Here is a 22,983-nt window from a genome sequence, read left to right on the forward strand (position 1 = left end):
TCTGGTTCAGAAACGTTGATCAGGAAATCTGATCTTTCTTTACCGGGTTTGGTACGTATGCGAGTCATAACATGACAAGCAAGGTAGCTGGCACTTTAACCACCTCCTTAACTCGCGGGAGAAAGGGATGGACAATAAAGCTTCAGTGATATCCACATCCTGTGACGGTGTGGAATACAGTTCTACATACATGTTTATCAGAAACGGCCTTCCATTGAATCTCAGTCATTGGAGCAAATTAAACTTGATTCTAAGTCACCACTAGCAGAGCTAGCATGGATGACTCTGACAGCTGAGAAGATGACTGACTGGCTGGTTGTCCATCGTAGCTGACAATGACAATGTGGGGGAGAGTTTTTAATGTGGAAAAGCCATTGCACTGGGACAATTCTACTATCTCGGCCAGGGGAGTCTGGGTCTAGTGGTATGTATAGTCGTCACAAACTGGGGCCTTCCTCAGCTGCAGAGGATGACCATGATGTCTGCTGTGAATTCTCATGCCCTTTGCTCTCCATGAAGTGTTGGAGAACCACCATCCTGGCCATTGGATCTCACTGTTGATCTTGAGAATGTGAGTTATAGGGAAAGGTTGACTAGGTTGGGACTGTTACTTACAGCATAGGAGAATGAGGGGAGACTTGATAGAAGCATACAAAATCAGGAGGGGCAAAGGATAAATGCAAGCAGGCGTTTTCTACTGAGATTGGCTGAGGTTAGAACTAGAGGTCATGGGTTAAGGGTGAGAGGTAAAATGCTTAAAGGGAATATGAGAGTGTGAGAGTGTGGAACGAGCTGCCTGTGGAAGTGGTGGATGTGGGATCAATTTCAACATTTAAGAGAAATGTCGATTGATACATGAATGCATAGAGAGCCATGGTCTGGATGCAGGTCAAAGGGACTAGGCAGCATAATTGATCAGCACAGACTAGATGGGCCAAAGGGCCTGTTTCTGTTCTGTAATTCTCTACGTTGCTAACCATGGTTATAAACTAGGAAGAATTCTAAAGGCATAGGTTTAACTTGAAACATTAAGTGCATTCCTCTCTCCATTGATGCTGCCAAACTAACTGAGCCTCCCCAGCATTACGTGTTTTTATTTGAGCTATTAGAGTCTGACATGAGAAAATGCTTTCTCTGTTTCTGATACTCTTTGAGCAGAGACCTGAATGTTAATATGTCATTATATATTGTTTCACATTCAATCACCGTTCCTTCTGTTCAACCCTGACTGAGGAGATGATACAGCAATCAGAAATACCTGCTCCAAACAAAGCCAAAGGCTACCACTGTAGCAACTCTTGAGGGATGTCAAATCTGCGTTTTATTTCACAAACTTGAATCTGAGTAGTTCTAACAAAGTTTTATACCACTGATATAAGGTGATAATGTAGTGGCCAGAGCATGCACAGGAAGATTCCACAAATAAGTCACCAAAAACACTGACATGTACACTCAGTAGCCACTTTATTTAGTAGCTTCTGTACCTAATGAGGTGGCCACTGAGCGTATGTCTGTGGTCTTCTGCTGCATCAAGGGTTGACACGCTGTGCACTTGGAGATGCTCTTCTGCAAACCATTATAGTGATGTGTGGCTACCTGAGTTACTGTCACCTTCCTGTCAACTTGAACCAGTCTGGCTATTCTCCTCCGACTTCGCTCATTAATAAGGTGTCTTCGCCCACAGAACTACTGCTCACTGGCTGCTTTTTTTCCTTTTCACACCATTCTCTGTAACCTCTAGAGCCTGTTGTGCATGAAAACCCAGGAGATCAGCAATTTCTGAGATACTCTAACCATCCTGTCTGGCACTAACAGTCATTGCACAGTCAAAATTACTTAAATCACATTTCTTCCCCATTCTGAAATCTGATCTGAACAACAACTGAACCTCCTGACCATATCTGCATGGGTTTATGCACTGAGTTGCTGCCACACGATCGTGTACAGGTTTACCTCATAAAGTGACTGTATGCCTGGCTGAGAATTAGATGTTGGCCAGGATACTTTCTGTTTGTCTTTAAATTAAATACCACTGGATCTTCAATATCCATTAGCAGGCAGACAGGGAGTTACTTTACTCTCAATAAAAGTGTCACCTTCAGGTTTTGCTCAGCATTGTGAGGCAGGATTTGATTTCACCATCTTCTATCTCAGGGACAAGGAGTTACCACTGAACCATGGTTATAAACTAGGAGGGGAACTTCAGGCATTTCTCTCCCCTGTAGCATCAGGAGCAACTGCTTCATGGAAGCCACACGCAGCACAGAAGCAGGCTCTTAGCCCACCACGTCTATGCCAGCGGTCAAGGAGTTAACTATACCAGTCTGTTTATCAGCACCTGGTTCTATATCTTGGCAATTCAAGTGCTTCAAGTACATTAAGCAAAAGACATCCAAGTTGACCCCCGCCCGCAGCTGTGTAAAATCAGCCAAAGATTCTGTTCCCATAATAACCCTGGCACACATCTGACCAAGGGAACAAGCAAACCATCGGTGACACACGTTGTGCTGAAGAATGTTAGGTGACGTACTCCAGCCCGGTTTCTTCGCTTGCACTTTGCACCACCGTGGCCCAGTGGAAAGACTGCCACCTCTAAGTCCGTGGCTGTAAGATCCAACCCTGCTCCGGGGACTTGGGGGGGGCAAGAGCAAGGCTGAAACATCCAGGGAAAGGAGCATTCGGTTGGGCCAGGCTTACAGCTGCGATGTTAAACCAATGCTCCGTCAGCCCTTGGGGTGGATACAAGTCAGTGAGTTCTCAACAATGGAGCCAATCTGTGCAAACGCAAGTTTCTTCAAAGGCATTCTGCTGATTGCTAATGTTGGAGGTAACAAAACCAAGACCAATAAAATTTGACCATAAGACATAGGAGCAGAACTAGGCCATTTGACTCATCAAGTCTACACCTGCCATCTCCTGTAATCTTTGATGCCCTTACTAACAAAAAATCTTCAACATCTCTTTAAATATAACCAATGACCTGGCTTTCACAGTTATCTATGGCAATAAATTTCATAGAGTCCTCACCCTCTACTGGAGGAATTCCTCTGTATCTCTGTTCTAAAGGGACATCCTTCTATTCTGAGGCTGCACCCTGTGGTCTAGACATCCCAACCCCCCCACTGTAGGAAACATCCACTCTATCTAGGCCTTTCAACATCTGATAGGTTTTAATGAGATCCTCCCCTCATTCTTCTAAACTCTGGCAAGTACAGGCCCTGAGCCACCAGATGTTCCTCACTTGTTAACCCTTCCATTCCCGGCATCATTCATGGGAACCTCCTCTGGACCCTCTCCGATGCCAGCACATCCTTTCTAAGATGAGGGACCAAAGCTGCTCAGAATACTCTAAGTGTGGTTTGACCAACGCTTTATAAAGCCTTGGCATTACATCTTTGCTTTTATATTCCAATCCTCTCAAAAAGAATGCTAACATTGCTATTGCCTTCCTCACCACTGACTCATCCTTCAAGTTAACCTTTAGGGAATCCTACATGAGGACTCCCAAGTCCCTTTGCTCCTCTGATTTCTAAACTTTCTCCCTGTTTATTCCTCTACCAAAGTGCACGATCATACATAAGAAATAGGAGCAGGAGTGGTCCATCTGGCCCATCGAAAAAAGAAGTGGTCCCAACACCAATCCCTGTGGGACACCACCAGTCACCAGCAACCAACCAGAAAAGGAGCCAGCAACTGCTGCTGGACTGTTCTCTAAAAGGCTCCTGTGCCAACTATTCAGGTTGGTTACAAGCTGGCTGGAGCTGATGTGCTTAGCTTTGAGGTGGGGGAGTGCTATTGCTCTCAGAACCTCCTCTTCCCACCTGCTGTTTGTCCAACTCCATCAACTACTGAGTGAGAGAAGACAGCAGAGCTTTGACCTGATCCACTGGGCACATTGCTCCTGCTGTCTATTTGGCATGTGGCACCGGCTCCAGGTTGGTACCTGCTGATGCCCATGTCTGCACCTTCTGCACTCTCCAATGAACCATGGTTGCTTCCTTGACTTTATCGCGATGGGCAGAGCGAGGGGTATGACCAGCCGTGTAGTAACGGATTGCACTGGGCATCCTTTACACTTGCTGGTTGCCCACAGCTCTCCACAAGAGCCAGATCTGAAATTTATCCCTGGTCAATAACGCCACAGAGACAGGCATTATTTATTTATATGGAGGTACAGCGTAGTCTTGACCTTCCCGAGAGAGAAACAGTTATTACCCTACAACCATCAGACTACTAAACCAGTAACTTCACCCACTGAGCTGATTCCACAACCTACAGTCTCACTTTCAAAGACTCCACAACTCATGTTATTCACATTATTTATTTTTTTATTTGCACAATTTGTCTTCTTTTGCACATTGATTGCTTGTCAGTCCTTGTTAAGTGTATAATTGGTCATAAATTCTATTGTATTCCTTTATTTTCCTGGAAATGCCTGCAAGAAAATGAATCTCGAGGAAGTATATGCCAATGTATATGCACTTTGGTAATAAATTTACATTGATTTGACATTAGCGTTTGGCTAATATCCCTCTAAATCTATCTAATCCACTTTCTGTATCTACCCCAGTTAAAACAAAGGCACACAAGAGATGGAGGATGTTCTTGGTGTGGAGACGGGAGCTGGTTACCAGAAGGTGGTTACTCTTACCAGCGTCGTCATGGGCTGATGATCTGCTGCAGGAAAGTCACTGAAGATGAGGTCAGATAGGTTTATCCGCAGTACTGGTTCACTCAGTCCTTGCCCGACAGCTACGTCTGCCAGGACTCAGCCACTGGGTCACTGCTGGCCTTAACAAGCAACTCCTTCGTGATGGACATTGAAGCCTACACCTATAGTACACTCTGTAAGACCGAGTCCTGCTCCTAATTAAGTTTGTTTGTTACTTAAAAGTTTAGTTTTATTTGTCACATGTACATTGAAACATTGAAGCATACAGTGAAATGCCTCAATTACTTAAAGGGATTGTTCCTACAAGAACTGCCACGATTCTGGTGCCAACACAGCTCACTAACCCTCACTGTTTGTCTTTGGAATGGGGGAGGAAACTGGAGCACTCGGAGGAATCCCACGGGATCACAGGAACAACATACAAACTTGTCATGCTTCCATGCTGCCACCCTCCCCACGCTACCATGCCAACCCTCTGCTACCTTTCACATACAAGGTTTTTATTCAAGAGCGCAGCTTTAAGTGATCTGGAAGATCTGCTGTGTGTGTTTTAGTTAATTAAGGTAACATTGGCTTTTGGTCCAATTTAAGCATTATCATAGTAGAGGAACCTTCTGACCCGACTGGTATCCTACCCTCCACTTACCTTGGACCAGCTCCTCACTGGTCAACTCTTACCAAAAACTTCATTTTCAAAATGTACCTGAAAGGCTGCTGCCTGCTCACTGTAGCATGTGGTTTCTGAAGAATGTGTTGCAAAACCATGAAAATGAGCTACGATTCCATTGGTTCAAACGGATGCTTGTAATTAGGAGACAACCAATAAAGGCCCAGTTGTGGCTGAGCCCTCCTGACTTATGGTGAAGTCAAAGAGGAAAGCAGTTGGTCTGTGTGTGGAGTGTCTGGGTATGATGTTGGGAGTGACGGTCACTGTACTGTTGCTGGCTGGCTTAGTTCATTCAGATGGCAAGTAACTGTTGGTTCTTCTTTCTGTGATGCTGTTTACTTGTGGAATGCTTTCTGTGCAGTAACTGAGGAGGGAGAGTTGTTAGTGGTGTACTCAGTAAATGTGTTGTTTGTACTCTCTGGGAGGATGTGGCTTCTGCTACAGTTTGAATACAAGGGTGATATTTGGGATGGAATGCAAAAGAAGGCTTGCTTGATTGAGTAACTCCCAACAGTCTCTTGTAAACAAATATGTATCTAATTTATATGCAGCTTCTAAAGGCATTAAATAAAAATCCATGCTCCTAAAGGTAACAATGTCTTGAGACTGCTCTGCTTGCCTCTGTAAATTAGCTTTGGTGTGGAGAAGATTTTTTTTGATATGAGGGAGAGATCTGGGGAGTGTGTGGTGGCTGTTTCATTTTTGTTTTTATTTGGGGATCCAGCCCTGCAAACCTGTGCTGCCCAATTACATGCATGTGACCAATTAACCAACTAGCCCTGTGTGTCTTTAGAAAGTGGGAAGAAACCCATGTGCTTGTGGGGAGAATATAAAAACTCCTTGCAGACATTATTGGGAATTGAACCCAGGTTGCTGGTGCTGTGATAGCAGATGGGATTAGTTTAAATGGATGCTTACTGGGCTGCAGGGCTTGTCCAACCCTGACGTGAGAGAGCTCTTCTCCCATCCCTCACTGCCCTGAATCTGGGACAAGGTGTCGCAATCACAATGCATTAATGAGCCACAACTTGGCTCAATTCAGTATGAGCTCCTTGTAATATTAGAAAAGCAGTGAAGTTTATTATTGTACTTTTTTCCCCAATTCCATTTCATTTCAAGTTTAATTATCATCCAACCATACATGAATACTCCTGAATACAGCCAGATGAGACAGTGTTACTCAGCGGCCAAGGTGCAAAAGCACAGTACTGACAGTAACACACAACACAAAGTGCGCTTGGTGTGTATGCGATAAACATACAGCCACTTAAGAGTCTGCAGATGACCATATAGAGCTTGTCTTCTGAAATACCACTGAAATCTGCAGATGACCATATAGAGCTTGTCTTCTGCTGAGGGAATACTGTGGGGGTGGGGGGGGCAGCACCAACCCCAACCCCAGCTTGGACACTGCCCCTGGTTGAGTGCATGTGTCTCTGTGTATACTATTAACTTTAATAGAAAATACACTTTGGAAAATGACACATTTTAATAACAATATTGTATGGGGTGTGATAACTTTAGCAGAAGAAATAAGTGTAGACTATTTTCTAAATGGAAAGAGAAGTCTAAAATCAGAGGTGCAAAGGGACTTGGAGGTCCTTGTGCAGAATTCCCTAAAGGTTGAGTCAGTGGTGAGGAAGGTAAATGTAATGTTGGCATTCATTTTGAGAGGAGTAGAATATAAAAGCACGGATGTAATGTTGAGGCTTTATAAAGCACTGGTGAGGCCTCACTTGGGCGTATTGTGAGCGGTTTTGTGTTCCTTATCTAAGAAAGGATATGCTGATCTTGGAGCTGGTTCGATGGAGCTTCACAAAAGTGATTCTGGGATTGAAAGGCTTGTCATATGACAGGGCCTCTTACTGTCTGGAATTCAGAAGAATGAGGAGTGACCTCATTGAAACCTATCAAATCGTAAAAGGCCTTGATGGAGAGGATGTTTCCTATGGCTGGGAGTCTAAGACCAGATGACACAGCCTCAGAATAGAGGTGTGTCCTTTTGGAACAGATGAGGGGAATCTCTTTAGCAAGAGTAGTAAATTGTGGAATTTGTTGCCACAGGCAGCTGCTGAGGCCAAATCATTTAAGGCAGAGGTTGATAGCTTCCTGATTAGTCAGGACATTACAGAATACTGGGAGAAGGTAGGAGACTGAGGCTGAGAGGGGGGAAATGGTTCAGCCATAATGAAATGGCAGAGCAGACTCAATGGGCCAAGGGCCTAGTAGTTGAATGGGTGCAAGATAATAAACGAGATTAGTTTAAATGGATGATTATTGGCCAACACTGGTGGTGTGGATGAAAGGACCTATTCCTGTACTATCTCACCCTAACATGAAAGAGTTCCCCCACACTGCACTGGATCCTGAACAAGGTGTTATCAATCAAGAACTTGCACCATTGAGCAGGAATCCTATAGCCTGGTGGAAAAACTGAAGCAAAAAGAGCTGAGATTGTGTCCAGAAGTAGAAGGCAGGAGGACATTGGTGTGTGAAGGGGCAAGTGTGATGAATAAGCAGAGGCACTGAGTCATGCATTTGGTTATAGTGACTCATCAGTAAGTTCAATCATCTCCCTGGGTGCCTACCGACACTTTGAACTTTGCTTCCTTCTTATTGTCACTCTCCACATCAATTTAACACAATTCCTCCTTTAACTTCAGATGTCTGTTATTTTAATCTGTACCAGTATGCTTTAATCTTTATTTTAGTGGTGTTTACTCTGTTTATTCTGGAACTTGATCTAACTGTCTACACCCGAATGCTGTGGTCGTACAGAGGAAGTGAATATCTAAGTAAAGTTTCACATAGTTTCACCCATCAGCTGAGTGTTGCAATGCACTATTCTGATTGCCTGCTTGGATACATCCATTTGCTGTTGTGTTCACATTTAATAGCACCATCCAAATCAGATGATTTTTGGCAAAATGTTTTAGACTGTTTTAGCACTTTCATCCACCTTGCTGTTGCTCAGTAACAAACAGTGCTGGAGGAGCTCAGCAGGTCAGGCAGCATCTATAGAGAGGAAGGAACAGACAGCTGTTAATTATCTCCTAATGCTGCCTAACCTGCTGAGTTCCTCCAGCATTTTTGTGTTCCTCTGGATTTACAGCGTCTGCAGAATCTCTTGTTTATGATTTAGGGTAACTTGGCCGAGTGCCATTTGGCCCAAGTCCTAATACATGTAAATGAAGTTGATGCTTGATCTGAGATGGTCATAGATGACTTGCAAATGAAGATGAAAGGCTGTAGTGATACAATGATACCAGCTCTATAGGACCAGTGGTAAGTTATAGTAGTGGTTGATTCAAGTCGCAGCTCTCTCAAGCCTCCAGGGTGAACCAGATGAAACATGAAGTTGCCAGCCTCTCGGCTTCTACCTCTCTCTCAGGCAGTACATTCTAAGTACTCACCACTCTGGGTGAAGATAGTTTCTCTCTTTCCCCCCCCCCCCTTCAGATCCCCTCTAACCACTTGCCCTAAATCTATTGCCTCTAGCTTCATTGTCTTTGAGGGAAATTTTTCCTGCAGCTCAACTTAACCTTAGCCCTTAGCCTTCATTTCATATTTCAGTCACGTCCCCTTCCAATCTCCTCACTTGCAAACAGGCATAGCAACTTTCCAGTCTGTCCTCATAAATGAACTCTCCCATCCCAGGCAATGTCACAATGAATCTCCTCTGCACCCTCTCCAGCACTGTCACATCCCTTCTTTAATGGTTGACCAGAAATGCACTTGGTCCTCTAGCTGAGATCTGATCAATGTCTTATAACGTTAGAGCATGGTGTCCCTGTTCTTGTATTCAATGCCCCCACAAATAAAGTATCCCATTTGCTGCCTTAACCATATAATCACCTTGACGAGCTATGGCCTGTACTCCAAGGTCCCACTGTTCCTCTATATTCCCAAGACCCTACAATCTATGGTACATGTCCTGGTCTCATTCGGGTTCCGAAATACATTGTTTCACATTGATCAGGATTGAGCTCTATCTGCCATTGTTTTTCTAATATCCCATTTCATCAACACATCAATATCACCTTGTGGCTTTGGACTACCCTCCACTCTGTCAGCATCTCTATCAAACTTCATGCCACCAGCAAACTTGCTAACCATGACCACCCCCCCACAAAATTCCCTTTCCACATTATTTGTACTGTGGATTCTGGTTAACTGGGACACATCCGGACCGGTAAATTTTAGCCTAATTAGCCAAAATTTTGTGGAAATAACAAAAGACAAACTGAGTAATATATTAAGTATTTAAATGAAATGCAGAACAAATTGGAACACTCAATACTATTCTAGTACTATAAAAGGCCTTGCTGAACTTGGTGTCAACTGCTTGGTTCTGTCATTCTATTTTAGTTAATGTTGTAAGGCCATAAGACATAGGAGCAGAATTTGGCCACGCAGCTCAAGTTTTTTGCTTCTCCAATCCATCACGGCTGTTTTATTATCCCTGTCACACAACTCTCCAGTCTTCTCCTGATAACCTTTGGTGCCCTTACTAATCAAGAACCTACAAGTCTCCACTATAAATCTACCCAAAGATTTGACCTCCATGGCTGTCTGTGGTAATGAATTCCACAGATTCGCCACCCTCTGGCTAAGTAAATTCCTCTTCATCTCTGTTCTAGAGACACATCCTTCTATTGAGGCTGGTCCTGGATTCTCCTACTATTGGAAATGCCCTCTCATCAACCACTGAATATAGGTCTTTCAATATTCGATAGGTTTCAAACTGTGAGATGTGAATGTATATCTGCACTTGTGGGTGTGTGTCAGTGACCATGATTAGTGCAAAGAAACTCGAGCCTCAAGCAAAGTCGAAAGTCATGTTATTTGTGAATCCTTGCTTGAGGTTTGAATTTTTGCTAAGCTGGAAATGAGCTGTTTCAGTGTCACAGCAAGGATAGTATCCTGAGTTCAGGACAACGGTTAGTGAAATTTGTACTGCACAGATTAGAGGCCCTTCATACCCACACTGGAAAGAGGGTATCTAATGCTTCCAGTTTTTTTAAACTGGAGACACCGAAAACCTGAAATAAAAGCCAAAATTGCTGGAAAAACCATAGACCGTAAAACTAAGACAAAGGAGCAGAATCGGTCTCATTGATTCTGCTCTGCCATTCCATCATGGCTGATTTATTATCCCTCTCAACCTCATTCTCCTGCCTCCTCGTAACCTTTGATGCCCTTACTAATCTAGAACCTATCAACCTCTGCTTTAAATATACTCAATGACTTGGCCTCCACAGCTGTTAAAGTCAGTGAATTACACAAATTCACCACCCACTGGCTAAATGAATTCCTCCTCCTCCTCTGTTCTAAAAGGATATCCTTCTATTCTGAGGCTGTGCCCTCTGGTCCTAGACTCTCCCACTATAGGGAACATCCTTTCCAGACCCACTCTATCTGTACCCTCTGGTCCTAGGCTCTCCCACTATAGGGAACATCCTTTCCAGACCCACTCTATCTGTGTCCTCTGGTCCTAGACTCTCCCACTATAGGGAACATCCTTTCCAGACCCACTCTATCTAGACTTTTCAATCTTCAATAGGTTTCAATGAGATGAAATACTCAGCAGATCAGTCAACATCTGAGAGAAGAGGAAGCAGTCAATGTTTCAAGTTGATGCAGACAGCAGTTAGCCCAATTGCTTTACAGTGGCAGAGATCACTGATCAGGGTTCGATTCCCACCACTGCCTGTAAGTACGCTCTCCCTGTGACTCTGGGTTTCCTCTGAGTGCTACAGTTTCTTTCCACATTGCAAAGACAAATGGTTAGTGTTAGTGAGTTGTGGGCATTTTTTTTTGCCACCAGAAGCATGGTGACACTTGCGGGCTAACTGCTATGATCATTGCTGAAATAATTTGAAAACTGATAAATTTCACTGTTTCAATGTGTATGTGACACCTTTCTCTCCATAGTTCAAAGTAAATTTATTATCAAAGTATGTATACAGAATACAACTGATATTTGTCCTTCCACAGACGGCCACGAAACAAACAAACGCCATTGAACCCATTCACAAAACATCAAGTACCCAACATACACAATAGCGTAGTGGTTAGCACAACACTTTTACAGTCCAGGTGACCTGGATTCAAATCCTGCCGCTGCCTGTTAGGAGTTGTACATTCTCCCCGTGACCATGTGGGTTTCCTCTGGGCGCTCTGGTTTCCTCCCACAGTCCAAAGGCCACCAGTTGGTAGGTTAATTGGTCATTGTAAATTATCCTCTGATTAGGGTAGGGTTAAATTGGGGAATTGCTGGGTGGCAACATGAACTTCAAAGTTCCCCAAAATGAGTCCACAGCCTTGTTGATCAATCCTAACAACTTGGATCCCAAGGCTGTTGCACTTTCCTCTAATTAGCAGCTAGCAAGGAGGAGGGAAAACCAGTCAAACACAGGCAGATGGCACCAAAAACCCACCAGTCTTCCGCTCTCATTAAACTTCAACCTTGCTCGATGCCTCAATCGGAGAGACACAATGGAGTCGATTATGAGTTTGTGCCTCTTCTCCAGGCTACCAGGCCTCCAGGCCACACACTCGGCTCCAAACGTCATCGAACTCCCTTGGAGACAGCAAAGCACCAGATCACTTAATCTACACCAAAACACACCATCAAAATGTAAATTCTGGGTTCCAATCGCACACAGCCTAGTTGTAAAATCATACCTGGAGGAAGAGGTAGCTTCTGTGTAATCTGCTGAATATTTCCAACATTTTCTGTTAGTGTTATTAAGCTCTGATATCTGGTGCAGTCATTTAATGATAAAGGGACTTTTGCAATCCCACTGGCATGCAGATCCTTCCTCCTCTCACTGCTGTTGTTTCTTGCAATGTTTCAGATAATCCAGGAGCCCCAAAAGATATTGACAAGAATAACCCGGGAGTTCAAAATGCCACCTTATTAGCAATCTATGACTATAACAACCGATCGAATGACATCTACCTGTATAAAGTCCAGAAGATACAAAGAGCACAGATACAGGTAAGAAGGATCATGTTCAGATGTTAAGGGCTGTGGTCTTCTACTGCATCCCGAACAAGCTAATGGAAGACAGCCAGGCCATTCAGCCCATTAATCCAAGGCTGCCCATAAAGATGTTTCTTTTTTCTTTTTACTCCCTTTTCTCGGCTCTTACGAACTCTTGGGTTTACCCAGGTGCCATTTGCTTTGCCTCCACCACGAAGTAATTTATTTCCTTTTGTCCCTCTCAATCCTTGCACTTTGTTTATTGACTATCTCTGCCATGGAAAGTGAGTCTTCATGTTCACCCTGTCTGCAGATCTCCCCTCCATCTTCTGTCTCCTCTTTCTTCCAAAGGAAACTCCTTTCTCCAGGAGTCAAGGTTTTGCAACTCGCCCGACTCAAATGGTTTGGACTCTTCAGGGAATTGAAGCAAGGTTGCTGAGTCAAAGTCGTCCAGGAATCTGTAGACCAATTCTCACTCCCCAAACCAATACACAGAATCCAGAAATCTGCAGCCACACCACATTGATCCAATTTAAAGATGTTGTTTCTTAACCTAAGGTACTTAGCATGAAGTAACATCAACCTCAAAACATTATGCAGATCTAGGCTAAGAATCCAAAGATGCAGTAAATTTAATTTTTCCTTTGAGCCATGAGAATAGCAAATCTAGATATTAGTTCCATCCTTTGCCCCTCAGTTTTTTTTTAAAGGGTAAATCCAGTCTGTTAAGTGTGTCCCAAGGAGATATTTAAAAGGAGAATTCACTTTTTTATCTTGTAGGTTGTTGCAGGACTTAAGTACATTCTGCACATTGATATTGGAAGAACGGTCTGTCGCAAAGGAAAGCCTTACAACTTCAAATACTGCTCCTTCCAAACAAGCCCACCATTGATGAAGGTAAAACAACCTAGCTTTATTTTCTTAAGCAACACATGATGCTGGAAGAATTTGGCAGGTCAGACAATGAATAAACAATTGATTTTTTTGGGGGGGCCTAGACGCTTCATCAGGACTGGAAACGAAGGGGATGATGCCAGCATTGAAAAGGTGGAGATGGGGGAAGGAGATGACTAGAAGGTGACGGGTGAAGTGGGATAGATGGGAGGGTGGGGAGGGGGAGAATGAAGTAAGAGACTAATAAGTGATAGGTGGAAAAGGTAAAAGGGTTGGAGAAGAAGGAATCTGATAGTGGATCATGGGAGAAAGGGAAGGAGAAGGGCATGGGGGGTGGTGATGGGCAGGTAAGGAGAAGAGATTTACAGGCCAGAGTGGGGAGAGAGGGGGGAAAATATTATCAGAAAGAGAAATTAATGTTCAGGCCATCAGGTTGGAGGCTACCTAATCAGAATATGAGGTGTTGCTCCTCCACCCTGAGAGTGTCATGTCAGAACAGGAATGGGGATAGGAGTTAAAATGGTTGGCCACCAGCAAATCCTGCTTTTTGCAGATGGAGCAAAGGTACTTGACAAAGCAGTTCTCCAATTTGCACTGGGTCTCAATGTGGAGAAGGCCACACTGGATACATAGACTTTTTTGTGTGTGTGGTTTGAACACATCTCTGAAACATTACATGTCCCTACATAATCAGACCATTTTTGCTATAGTCTTTACCATATCCCTACATAAAACAGAATTGTGCAGCACAAGAACAGACCCTTCATCCCAAGATGTTTTACCAAACTAATTAAGCTAATGAAATCTGATTAAGCTAAATCCTGCCTGCACATGATTCTTGTCCCTCTATTCTCTGGACATTCATATGCCTGTCTAAGAGCCTCTTAAAGGTTTCTTCCACATCAGAGAAGCCTCCAGCACCTTTGACAGTAAATTCTAACACCCTTACTTTGTTTAAAGTAGAACTACCCTGCACATCTCCTCTGAACTTCCTCCTCCTCTTAAATTGATGACCTCTGTTACTGGTCATTTTGACCCTGGGGAAACACAGAAAATAATTCTCCTTGTCACACATGCCCTCTAATCTGGGCAGCATCCTGGTGAACCACTTCTGCACCTTCTCCAAAGCCTCTACAGCCCTCCAAGTATCAGCATGGTTTCATTAAAGGGGAATATTTCTTATATCTGTTGGAATTCTTTTGAGGAAGTGACAGGTAGAATAGACACAGGAGAGTCAGTGGATGTTGTGTACTTGGATTTTCAGGCCTTTGACAAGATGCCACACGAGGCTGCCAAACAAGAGAATAACAGTAAAGGTACTAGCATAGATATAAGGTTGGCTAGCAGAAGGTACAGTGGGAATAAAGGGGACCTTTCCTGGTTGGCTGCTAGTGACTAGTGGTGCCATGCAGGGACCAGTGTGGGGTCCACTTCTTTTCACATTGTCAATGATTGGGATTGATGGCTTTGTAGCCAAGTTTGCAGACAATACAAAGATAGGTGGGGGTCAGGCAATGTTGCAGGGAGTCTGTGTATTGTGTTGTATGTAAATAATGACCTTAATTTTTTTGAAAACATACTAACTCAGTAGGTTTAGTAAATGGCAATAAGCTTTTTTCCATTGAATTTGTGCTTAGACAGACAGACATACTTTATTGATCCCGAGGGAAATTGGGTTTCGTTACAGCCACACCAACCAAGAACAGTGTAGAAATATAGCAATATAAAACCATAATTAAATAATAATAAGTTAATCATGCCAAGTGGAAATAAGTCCAAGACCAGCCTATTGGCTCAGGGTGTCTGACACTCCGAGGGAGGAGTTGTAAAGTTTGATGGCCACAGGCAAGAATGACTTCCTATGACACTCAGTGTTGTATCTCAGTGGAATGAGTCTCTGGCTGAATGTACTCCTGTGCCTAACCTGTACATTATGGAGTGGATGGGAGTCATTGTCGAAGATGGCATGCAACTTAGACAGCATCTTCTTTTCAGACACCACTGTCAGAGCAAAAAGTAATCACTAACCCTGGAAATTGTTGGCAACTTTCCCTTTTTTTTTGAGACACCATCTATTGGCACCGAGCACCAAATTAAAGAGGGGATGTTCTTGGATCAGGAACAGATCTCTACTCTGCAGAAGCTTTGATAAGAAATTTCTCCTGTGACAGGCTCCTGGCCTCCAGCCAGCAGATTCCAATTGTTGCCAAGCTGGAGGAAATCTTTAACACCGTCGAAACCGAGAGACTGATTTTTCAATTCACTTCACTTGCATCCATTTCCCTTCATTTAAACTCGGTGTGTCTAAGCATTAGCATTTCTGGTTTATTGAACTTTGCAAAACATAAAATCTAAAGGGCTAACCATTCAAGACAGCAATGGGAAGGACTCTTGTCCAAGAGAGTTGTGGAGATGCCACACAATATAATTTTGATGGATATCAATAAATCATTTCTTTTTGGATTTTGGAGGAATTGAGGGAATATAGGATTAGTACCAGAAAGTGGAATTGAGGTAGAAGATCTACTTGAATGGAAATGCAGACACAAGGGACCAAATGTTTCAGTTTCTGCTTTATTTCAACTGCTAAAATCAATTTTTATAATTCAATCAATTAATGGCCCCATTTACCTTTTAAGTGACTGCAAAAAAAAAAAATTCTTTCAGGAGGAACCTTTTGAACATTAATTTGTTTATATTGTTCTCTGCTATAAATTTCTGTGCCAATATCACTCTTGCAATTCCTTTCAAACATGCAATCATCTTAGTGAATTGTTTATTCACTCTATGCAAGATCATCAGTAACTTTTCCAAAGCTGGTCTCTAAATGTTAATGACAACAAAACTGATTTATTTGCAGTGGTTTGATGTTGCTACCCTGCCTTTCTTACCTTCCCATTGTGTTTTAAAGGATCCAATAATGTTGCTTTTAAAGTCTATCAATCTCTACTTTCTGTATCTAAATCCCATGTCTCCATAGAGATAGGAACAGAATCAGGTCATTCAGCTAATCAACACTGCTCCACCTTTCAATCGTGACTGATTTATTGTTTCTCTCAATCCCATTCTCCTGCCTTCTTCCCAAAACTTTTGATACCCTTGCCAATCAAGAACCTATCAAACTTTTGCTTTAAATATACCCAGTGACTTGTCCTCCAGCCATCTGTGATGATGAATTCCACAGGTTCACCGTCCTCTGGCTAGGGGGAGAAATCCTCATCTCTGTATAGGGATTCCTTCTATTCTGATGCTACGTCCTCTGGTCCCAATGCTCTGGCCTTTTATTCTCTGAAAAATTATTAGTTGACAATCTTGATATAGAAAGCTGTGATGGTAAATGGAGACAAAATTAAAGTTTGGAGTTCAGTCTAGAGCATTGGAATGGGGTTGGGGAAGGAAGGTGAAGGGAAATGAGAATTTTTAATAGCTGGTGTGTTAGATTTAAAAGGTAATATCTGTATTCAATTATAATATATCATAAGTACTACATATGCAGTGCCACCAGGATTGTCAAGGACCCCTCTAACTTTCCCACAATCTCTTTGACCTCCTGCCATCCAGCAGAAAGTACTGCAACATGAGAACCAGAACTATTAGACTGGATAATGGCTTCTTCCCCCAGCCTTTTGATTTTTTTTACACCTTGTTGCCACCCAGCACACATGTACACCCTATCTGAAGATCTGAATGCTATGCCCCCACCTCCCCACCACCACTGCACAACTCACAGCCCCACTCTCATCCTGCACTGGTCACTTTACATCTTTGTCATTGTTCAGGCCATGCCACTCAAGGATTTGTGCTAATTTTATTTTGTGACTGCATGTGCTGGATCATAACTGTGTTGTGTGTGATTACATTTTGCTCTTTAGCCCCAGGAAAAATGTTTCATTTAGCTGTATACAAGTGCATGGTTGAATGACATTAAACTTTATCTTGAATAAAAAAGAGGCCACTTCACCCACCTCATCAGATCTAGGCCAATCCCACCAGACCAACTCCCTCATTTTCTCTTCCCTGCTGTTTGCTGTCTACCTCATCCATCCACTTCTCTGTACTTCATTCTACTGCACTTCCCAGGGGTAATTCAGACAAATAGCTAATCAGCATAGCTTTAGGATATGGGACAAAACAGTTTCTGAAAGAAAGCCACATGATTATGGAGAGAATATGTACATTCCATGAGTTGATCCCAAGGTGCAAATCAAACCCAGGTCCCACGAATAAATACAACCATACTAACTGTTGTGATGCTGCTCTTAAGGAAACCAGATTTGGGGGGCGGGGGGGGGGGAATACTTAAAAGGGATTGGTACACTTAGTGGCCACTTAATTAGGTACTTCCTGTAGTGTATGTCTTCTGTTGGACCACTTCAAGGTTCAAGATTCAGATGCTCTTCTGCACACCACTGAAACACATGGTTATCTGAGTTACTGTCTCCTTCATGTCAGCTTGAACCAAACTGGCCATTCTCTTCTGACCTCTTATTAATGAGGTGTTTTCATCCACAGAACTGCCACTCACTGGATTTTATTTTTTTTTTTTTACATCATTGTGTCATCTCTAGAGACTATTGTACATGAAAATCCCTGGAGATCAGCAGTTTGAGATACTCAAATCATCCTGTATGGCACCAATAATCATTGCACGGTTGAAGTCACTTGCATCATATTTCTTCCCCATTCTGGTGTTTGGTCTGAACAACTGAACCTCTTGACCATGTCTGCATTGAGCTACTGCCACATGATTGGCTGATTAAATGCTTGCATTAACAAGTAGGTGTACAGGATACTTAATAGAGGCAACTGCGTGTGTACCTGAATTAACACAAGATGCAGAACAATGGGGTGGGGATAGTTGGCAGTTGTCATTTCTAAAGTTATGGCTGCTTTTTGCACTTTATGATTCCTTGATTAGATAAGTTCCTGTGAGATGGATGTGTACACACAATTAATGCATCCATTTTTTTGTTCTTACTAACCCATATTGCTTCTTTTTCAGACACTGGCTTGTCGCTTTGATGTATGGGTTATTCCATGGAGACACATTCGGAATGTGATCGTAAATAACTGCCAATAAAATTTGCTGGATCCATTTTTCTCCCCTAGTCCACTACATCTCAAATTTCCAGAATGGCAATGTCACTTTCCTCTAATCACACTGTAATTGCTATAGAAAATATGCAGATCAAAGATGATTTCAGCTTTCTCCAGGGTTGAGGAGCTATTGAGTCCAGCTATTGCAGTAATTTGTTTGCAACCTGGAGTTTAACTGCTAGTAAAACTAAGTGGCACTACTTTCACAATTGTATTCTCTTTCAAAGATACTGGTGTCTTGTTTCAAATGTATTATCATCCTAAAATTAAATCTGCATTTATGTAGCACCTCTTTTGTTCTTGAGCAATGATGTGAATAGCCACTCATTATAATATAGGGTATCTGGCAGTTTGCATAAAAGATGTGAGATTTTGTATATGGCAGTTAAAATATATATGGGAACAGACAACTGAACAAAAACTTGCACCTACCCTTTTCAAAACAGTAATATATCCACCAAGGAGACCTGATTCCCAGGGTGGAACCTTGCACAATGCATTTTCTTCTGTGAAATTAAATTAGATTTCCATTCTGAGGATGAAACTGCCAACCTCCTGCCTCCAAAGTAAAACTACCATCTATCATTTTATAGTCAATAGGTTATCAGCTGGTGTCTATAACTAAGAGCACAGACACAAGTAGAGAGATGCAGCTCATTTTTTTAAAAAAAAGAACTTGTTTAAGAATCAATTACAAGAAAGAGGAAACTAGTGAAAGCAGCCTGGACCTTGGCTTTTAAATAAAGAGGCACATTTTCAGAGCAAGAAGTCATGAACCTTTGTAAAATGTTGGTTCAGCACAATTGGAGTATTGTTCAGAAGGACGGTAAGAATTTTAGAATGATAATCACTGAATGAAGCAAAAGTAATTGAAAACTAATATGCAAATACAGTGAGGTTAAAATCTAGAAAGTTGGAGGTTGCAATAGTAAAGGATGAGAGAGTGGTTGGTGCATGGAATGCACTGCCTGAGTCAGTGGTGGAGGCATACGCTAGTGAAGTTTAAGAGACTACTAGACAAGTATATGCAGGAATTTAAGGTGGGGGAGTTATATGGGAGGCAGGGTTTGAGGGTCGGCACAACATTGTGGGCCGAAGGGCCTGTAATGTGCTGTACTGTTCTATGATTCAATAGACACCAGGTTGAAAAATTGCAGGGCTGTGGGGAGAAGCAAGAGGCATATGTTCAGCTGGAATGCTCTTGCATTTGAAAATGGACCTTAATTACAGTCATTCCTCAATATACAAGTGTTTTGTTCATCTAATGGGCTAGGCAAAATGCATTTTGGGTATTTCAGTACACCAGGTACCAGAGCAAAATGTGATACATTTTATTATAACAAATACCTTGATAAATTTTAAGACATGCAGTCAAAGAGATATAGTGTTATGAATCAAGAAAAGTGTAGATGTACTGGAGAAGGTGGGATTATATCTTCTCCTAGAAACAAGAAACAGAGGGAATTGAGGAATAGAGGGACAATTGATAGAGAGAACAGGCAACAAATGTCATAGAAAAGTGCAGTGCAGAAAAGGCCTTTAAGCCCATCCAGTCCATGCTGATCCATTTAAAATGCCTGCTCCAATCAACCGGCACCAGGACCATAGTCTACCATTCATGTACCTATCCAAACTTAATTGCTGAATTCAATTAATGCACTATTGAGCTGGCAGGTCATTCTCCCCTCCCGTGGCCCTCTGAGTAAAGAATGTTCCCCTCCTGTTCCCCTCCTGTTCCCCTTAAACTTTTCACTTTTGACCATTAACCCATGACTTCTAGTTGTAGTCCCACCCAACCTTAGTGGAAAAAGCCTGCTTGCATTTACCCTATTCTGACCCCTCACTTTGAATGTCTCTATCAAATCTCTCAATCTTCTATGTTCCAAGGAATAAAGTCCTAACCTGTTCAATCTTATAACTCAGGTGTTCCAGACCCAGCAACATCCTTGTAAATTTTCTCTGTACTCTTTCAACCTTATTTACATCTTTCCAAATTAGGCTTCACCAATGTCTTGTACAACTTCAACATAGCATCCCATCTCCCGTAATCAATATTCTGACATAAAGTCCAATGTGCCAAAAGCTTTCTTTATGACCCTATCTACCTGTGACAACACTTTCAATGAATTATGGACCTGTATTTTCAGATCCCCTTGTTCTACTGCACTCCTCAGTGCCTATCACTCACTTGTGTAAGACCTACCCTGTTCAGTCCTACTGAAGTGCAACACCTTGCACATATCTGAATTAAATTCCATCTGCCATTTTCCAGCTGGTTCAGATCCTGCTACAAGCTTTGATGGTCTTCCTCCCTGTCTACTGCACACCTAATCATGCAGTCATCCACAAATTTGCTCATCTAGTTAACTACATTATCATCCAGATCATTGATATAGATGACAAAAACAACAGAGCCAGCATTGATCCCTGCAGCACTCCACTAGTCACAGACCTCCAGTCAGAGAGGCAAGCATCTACACCACTCTCTGGCTTCTTCCACAAAGCCAATGTCTAATCCAATGTATTATCTCATCTTGAATGCCAAGTGACTAAACCTTCTTGAAAACCTGCAATGTGAGACCTTGTTAAATGCATTGTTAAACTCCATGCAGACAACATCCGACATTCCTGGTAACTTCCTCAAAAAACTCAGATTGGTTAGACACAATCTCCTATGCACAGAGCTGTACTGACTATCCCTAATTAGTCCATGTCTATCCTAATACATATCAGGTCCCTTTGAATACCTTCCAAAAACTTTCCCTATAATTTCCTGGTTTAGTTTGAAACCTTTCTTAAACAGTGGTAGAACATTGGCTATCCTCCAATCCCCTGGTACCTCATCTGCTCCTAAGGATGATTTAAATATCTCTGCTGGGGCCACAGCAATTTCTGCACTTTGTTCCTGTAGGGTCTGGGGATTTATCTCGACACAGAACATTGCCTCTTCTAATCTGTATAGAGTTCATGAAGTTGATGCTGTTTTACCTTACTTCTATTCTCTATATCCATCTCGCGTGAATACAGATGCAAAAACTGCAATTAAGATCTCCCCCATTTCTTCTGGCTCCACACATTCTGATCCACTAGAGGGCCAATTGTGACCTTTGGAATTCTTGTGTTCTTAACATATCTGTAGAAGCCCTCGGGTTTCTCCCTCACTTTGTTTGCTATGAAACCCATGCTGCCTTTTAGCCCTCCTGATTTCTTTCTTAGATGTTCTCTTGCATTTCTTATACTCCATAAGCACCTCAGTTGTTTCTACCCACAACGCACCTTTTTTCTTAACCAGGGCCTCAATATCTCTTGAAAACCAAGGTTTCCTACACCTTATATCTTTACCTTTTATTCTGACAGGCACATACAAGCTTTGTACTCTCAAAATTTCACTTTTGAAGGTCTCCCACTTATCAAGTACACATTTGCCAGAAAATAGCCTGTCCTTGCATAGAGATCATTTCTGATACCATCAAAATTGGCCTTTCTCCAATTCAGAATCTCAATGCGTGGACTTTTATCATAATTACTTCATAATTAATAGCATTGTGATCACCAGAAGCAATTTTCTCCTGCACAAACTTCTGTCACCTGCCCACATTCCCCAATAGCAGATCATGTATCACACACACACTCAGGACTGATTAAGAAAACTTCCCTGAACGCATTTGACAAACTCTCTCCCATCTAGTCCTTTTACAGTATGTCAGTCAATACGTGGAAAGTTAAAATCACCTACTATGACATCCTTGTGTTTCTTGCAACATTCTGCAATCTCTCTGGAAATTTGTTCCTCTAATTCACTGGGATTGTGGGGTGGCCTGTAATAGTCTCCATTAACATGGTCATACCTTTCTTATTACTCAGTTCCACCCATAATGACTCACTAGATGAGTTCTCCAGTCCATCCTAACTGAGCATTACCATGACATTTCCCTCGACTAGCAATGCCACTCCTCTTCCTCGAATCCTGCAACCAAGTCTCATTAATGACTAAGTCATAATTCCAGGTGTTGATCATCTGCCTTTCCCACAATACTACTTGCATTGAAATATACACAGCCCAAGACATTCATCACACCATGCTCAACTTTTTGCTTCCTAACTTTGTCTGAGGTCTTAACAACATCTGTCTCCACAACCTCTCCACTATCTGTTCTGGCACTCAGGTTCCCATCCCCCTGCAACTACAGTTTTAACACCTCCCTCCACAGCACTAGCAAACCTTCCTGCTTGGATATTAGTTCCCTTCCAGTCCAGGTACAAGCTGTCTCTTCAGAACAGGTCCCACCTTCTCTTGAAGAGAGCCCAATGATCGATAGATCTGATGCCTTAGCCATGTGTTGAACTGTATAATCTTTCTATTTCTGGCCTCATTAGCACATGTCATGGTAGCAATCCTAGGTCACAACCCTGGAGGTCCTATCCTTCAACTTAGCACCTAACTCCCTGAACATGCTTTGCAGAACCTAGTCACTCTTCCTACCTGTGTTCTTGGTACCTGCACAGACCATAACCTCTGGCTGTTCACCCTTGCACTTAAGAATTCTGAGGACTTGATCCAAGACATCCTGGATCCTGGCATCCAGGAGGCAACATACCATCCAGAAATTTCATTTTCATTCACAACATCTTTCTGTTCCCCTAACTAATCCCCTGTCAGCACAG

General features: G+C 42.5%; 1 protein-coding gene across 1 annotated transcript; it reads left to right on the forward strand.

Moving 5' to 3' along the window:
• The first annotated feature begins 5,516 nt into the window (after window positions 1-5,516).
• On the forward strand, window positions 5,517-18,603 carry LOC140730024 (cystatin-F-like). The gene is made up of 4 exons (XM_073050173.1): window positions 5,517-5,638; window positions 12,200-12,342; window positions 13,108-13,224; window positions 18,224-18,603. Exons 1-4 carry the CDS (start codon window positions 5,530-5,532, stop codon window positions 18,299-18,301), a joined length of 447 nt encoding a protein of 148 aa, XP_072906274.1. The 5' UTR covers window positions 5,517-5,529; the 3' UTR covers window positions 18,302-18,603.
• The last annotated feature ends 4,380 nt before the right edge of the window (window positions 18,604-22,983 follow it).

This window comes from Hemitrygon akajei, chromosome 7 (genome assembly GCF_048418815.1).
Source record: "Hemitrygon akajei chromosome 7, sHemAka1.3, whole genome shotgun sequence".
Taxonomy (NCBI): domain Eukaryota; kingdom Metazoa; phylum Chordata; class Chondrichthyes; order Myliobatiformes; family Dasyatidae; genus Hemitrygon; species Hemitrygon akajei.

Excerpts from the sequence above, each read along its gene's own strand:
- LOC140730024 (XM_073050173.1), top strand. The coding sequence starts at position 5,530 with ATGGTGAAGTCAAAGAGGAAAGCAGTTGGTCTGTGTGTGGAGTGTCTG. Across the intron at positions 5,639-12,199 it reads TGGCTTAGTTCATTCAGATG|ATAATCCAGGAGCCCCAAAA; the intron begins GCAAGTAACTGT and ends GCAATGTTTCAG. Across the intron at positions 13,225-18,223 it reads CAAGCCCACCATTGATGAAG|ACACTGGCTTGTCGCTTTGA; the intron begins GTAAAACAACCT and ends CTTCTTTTTCAG.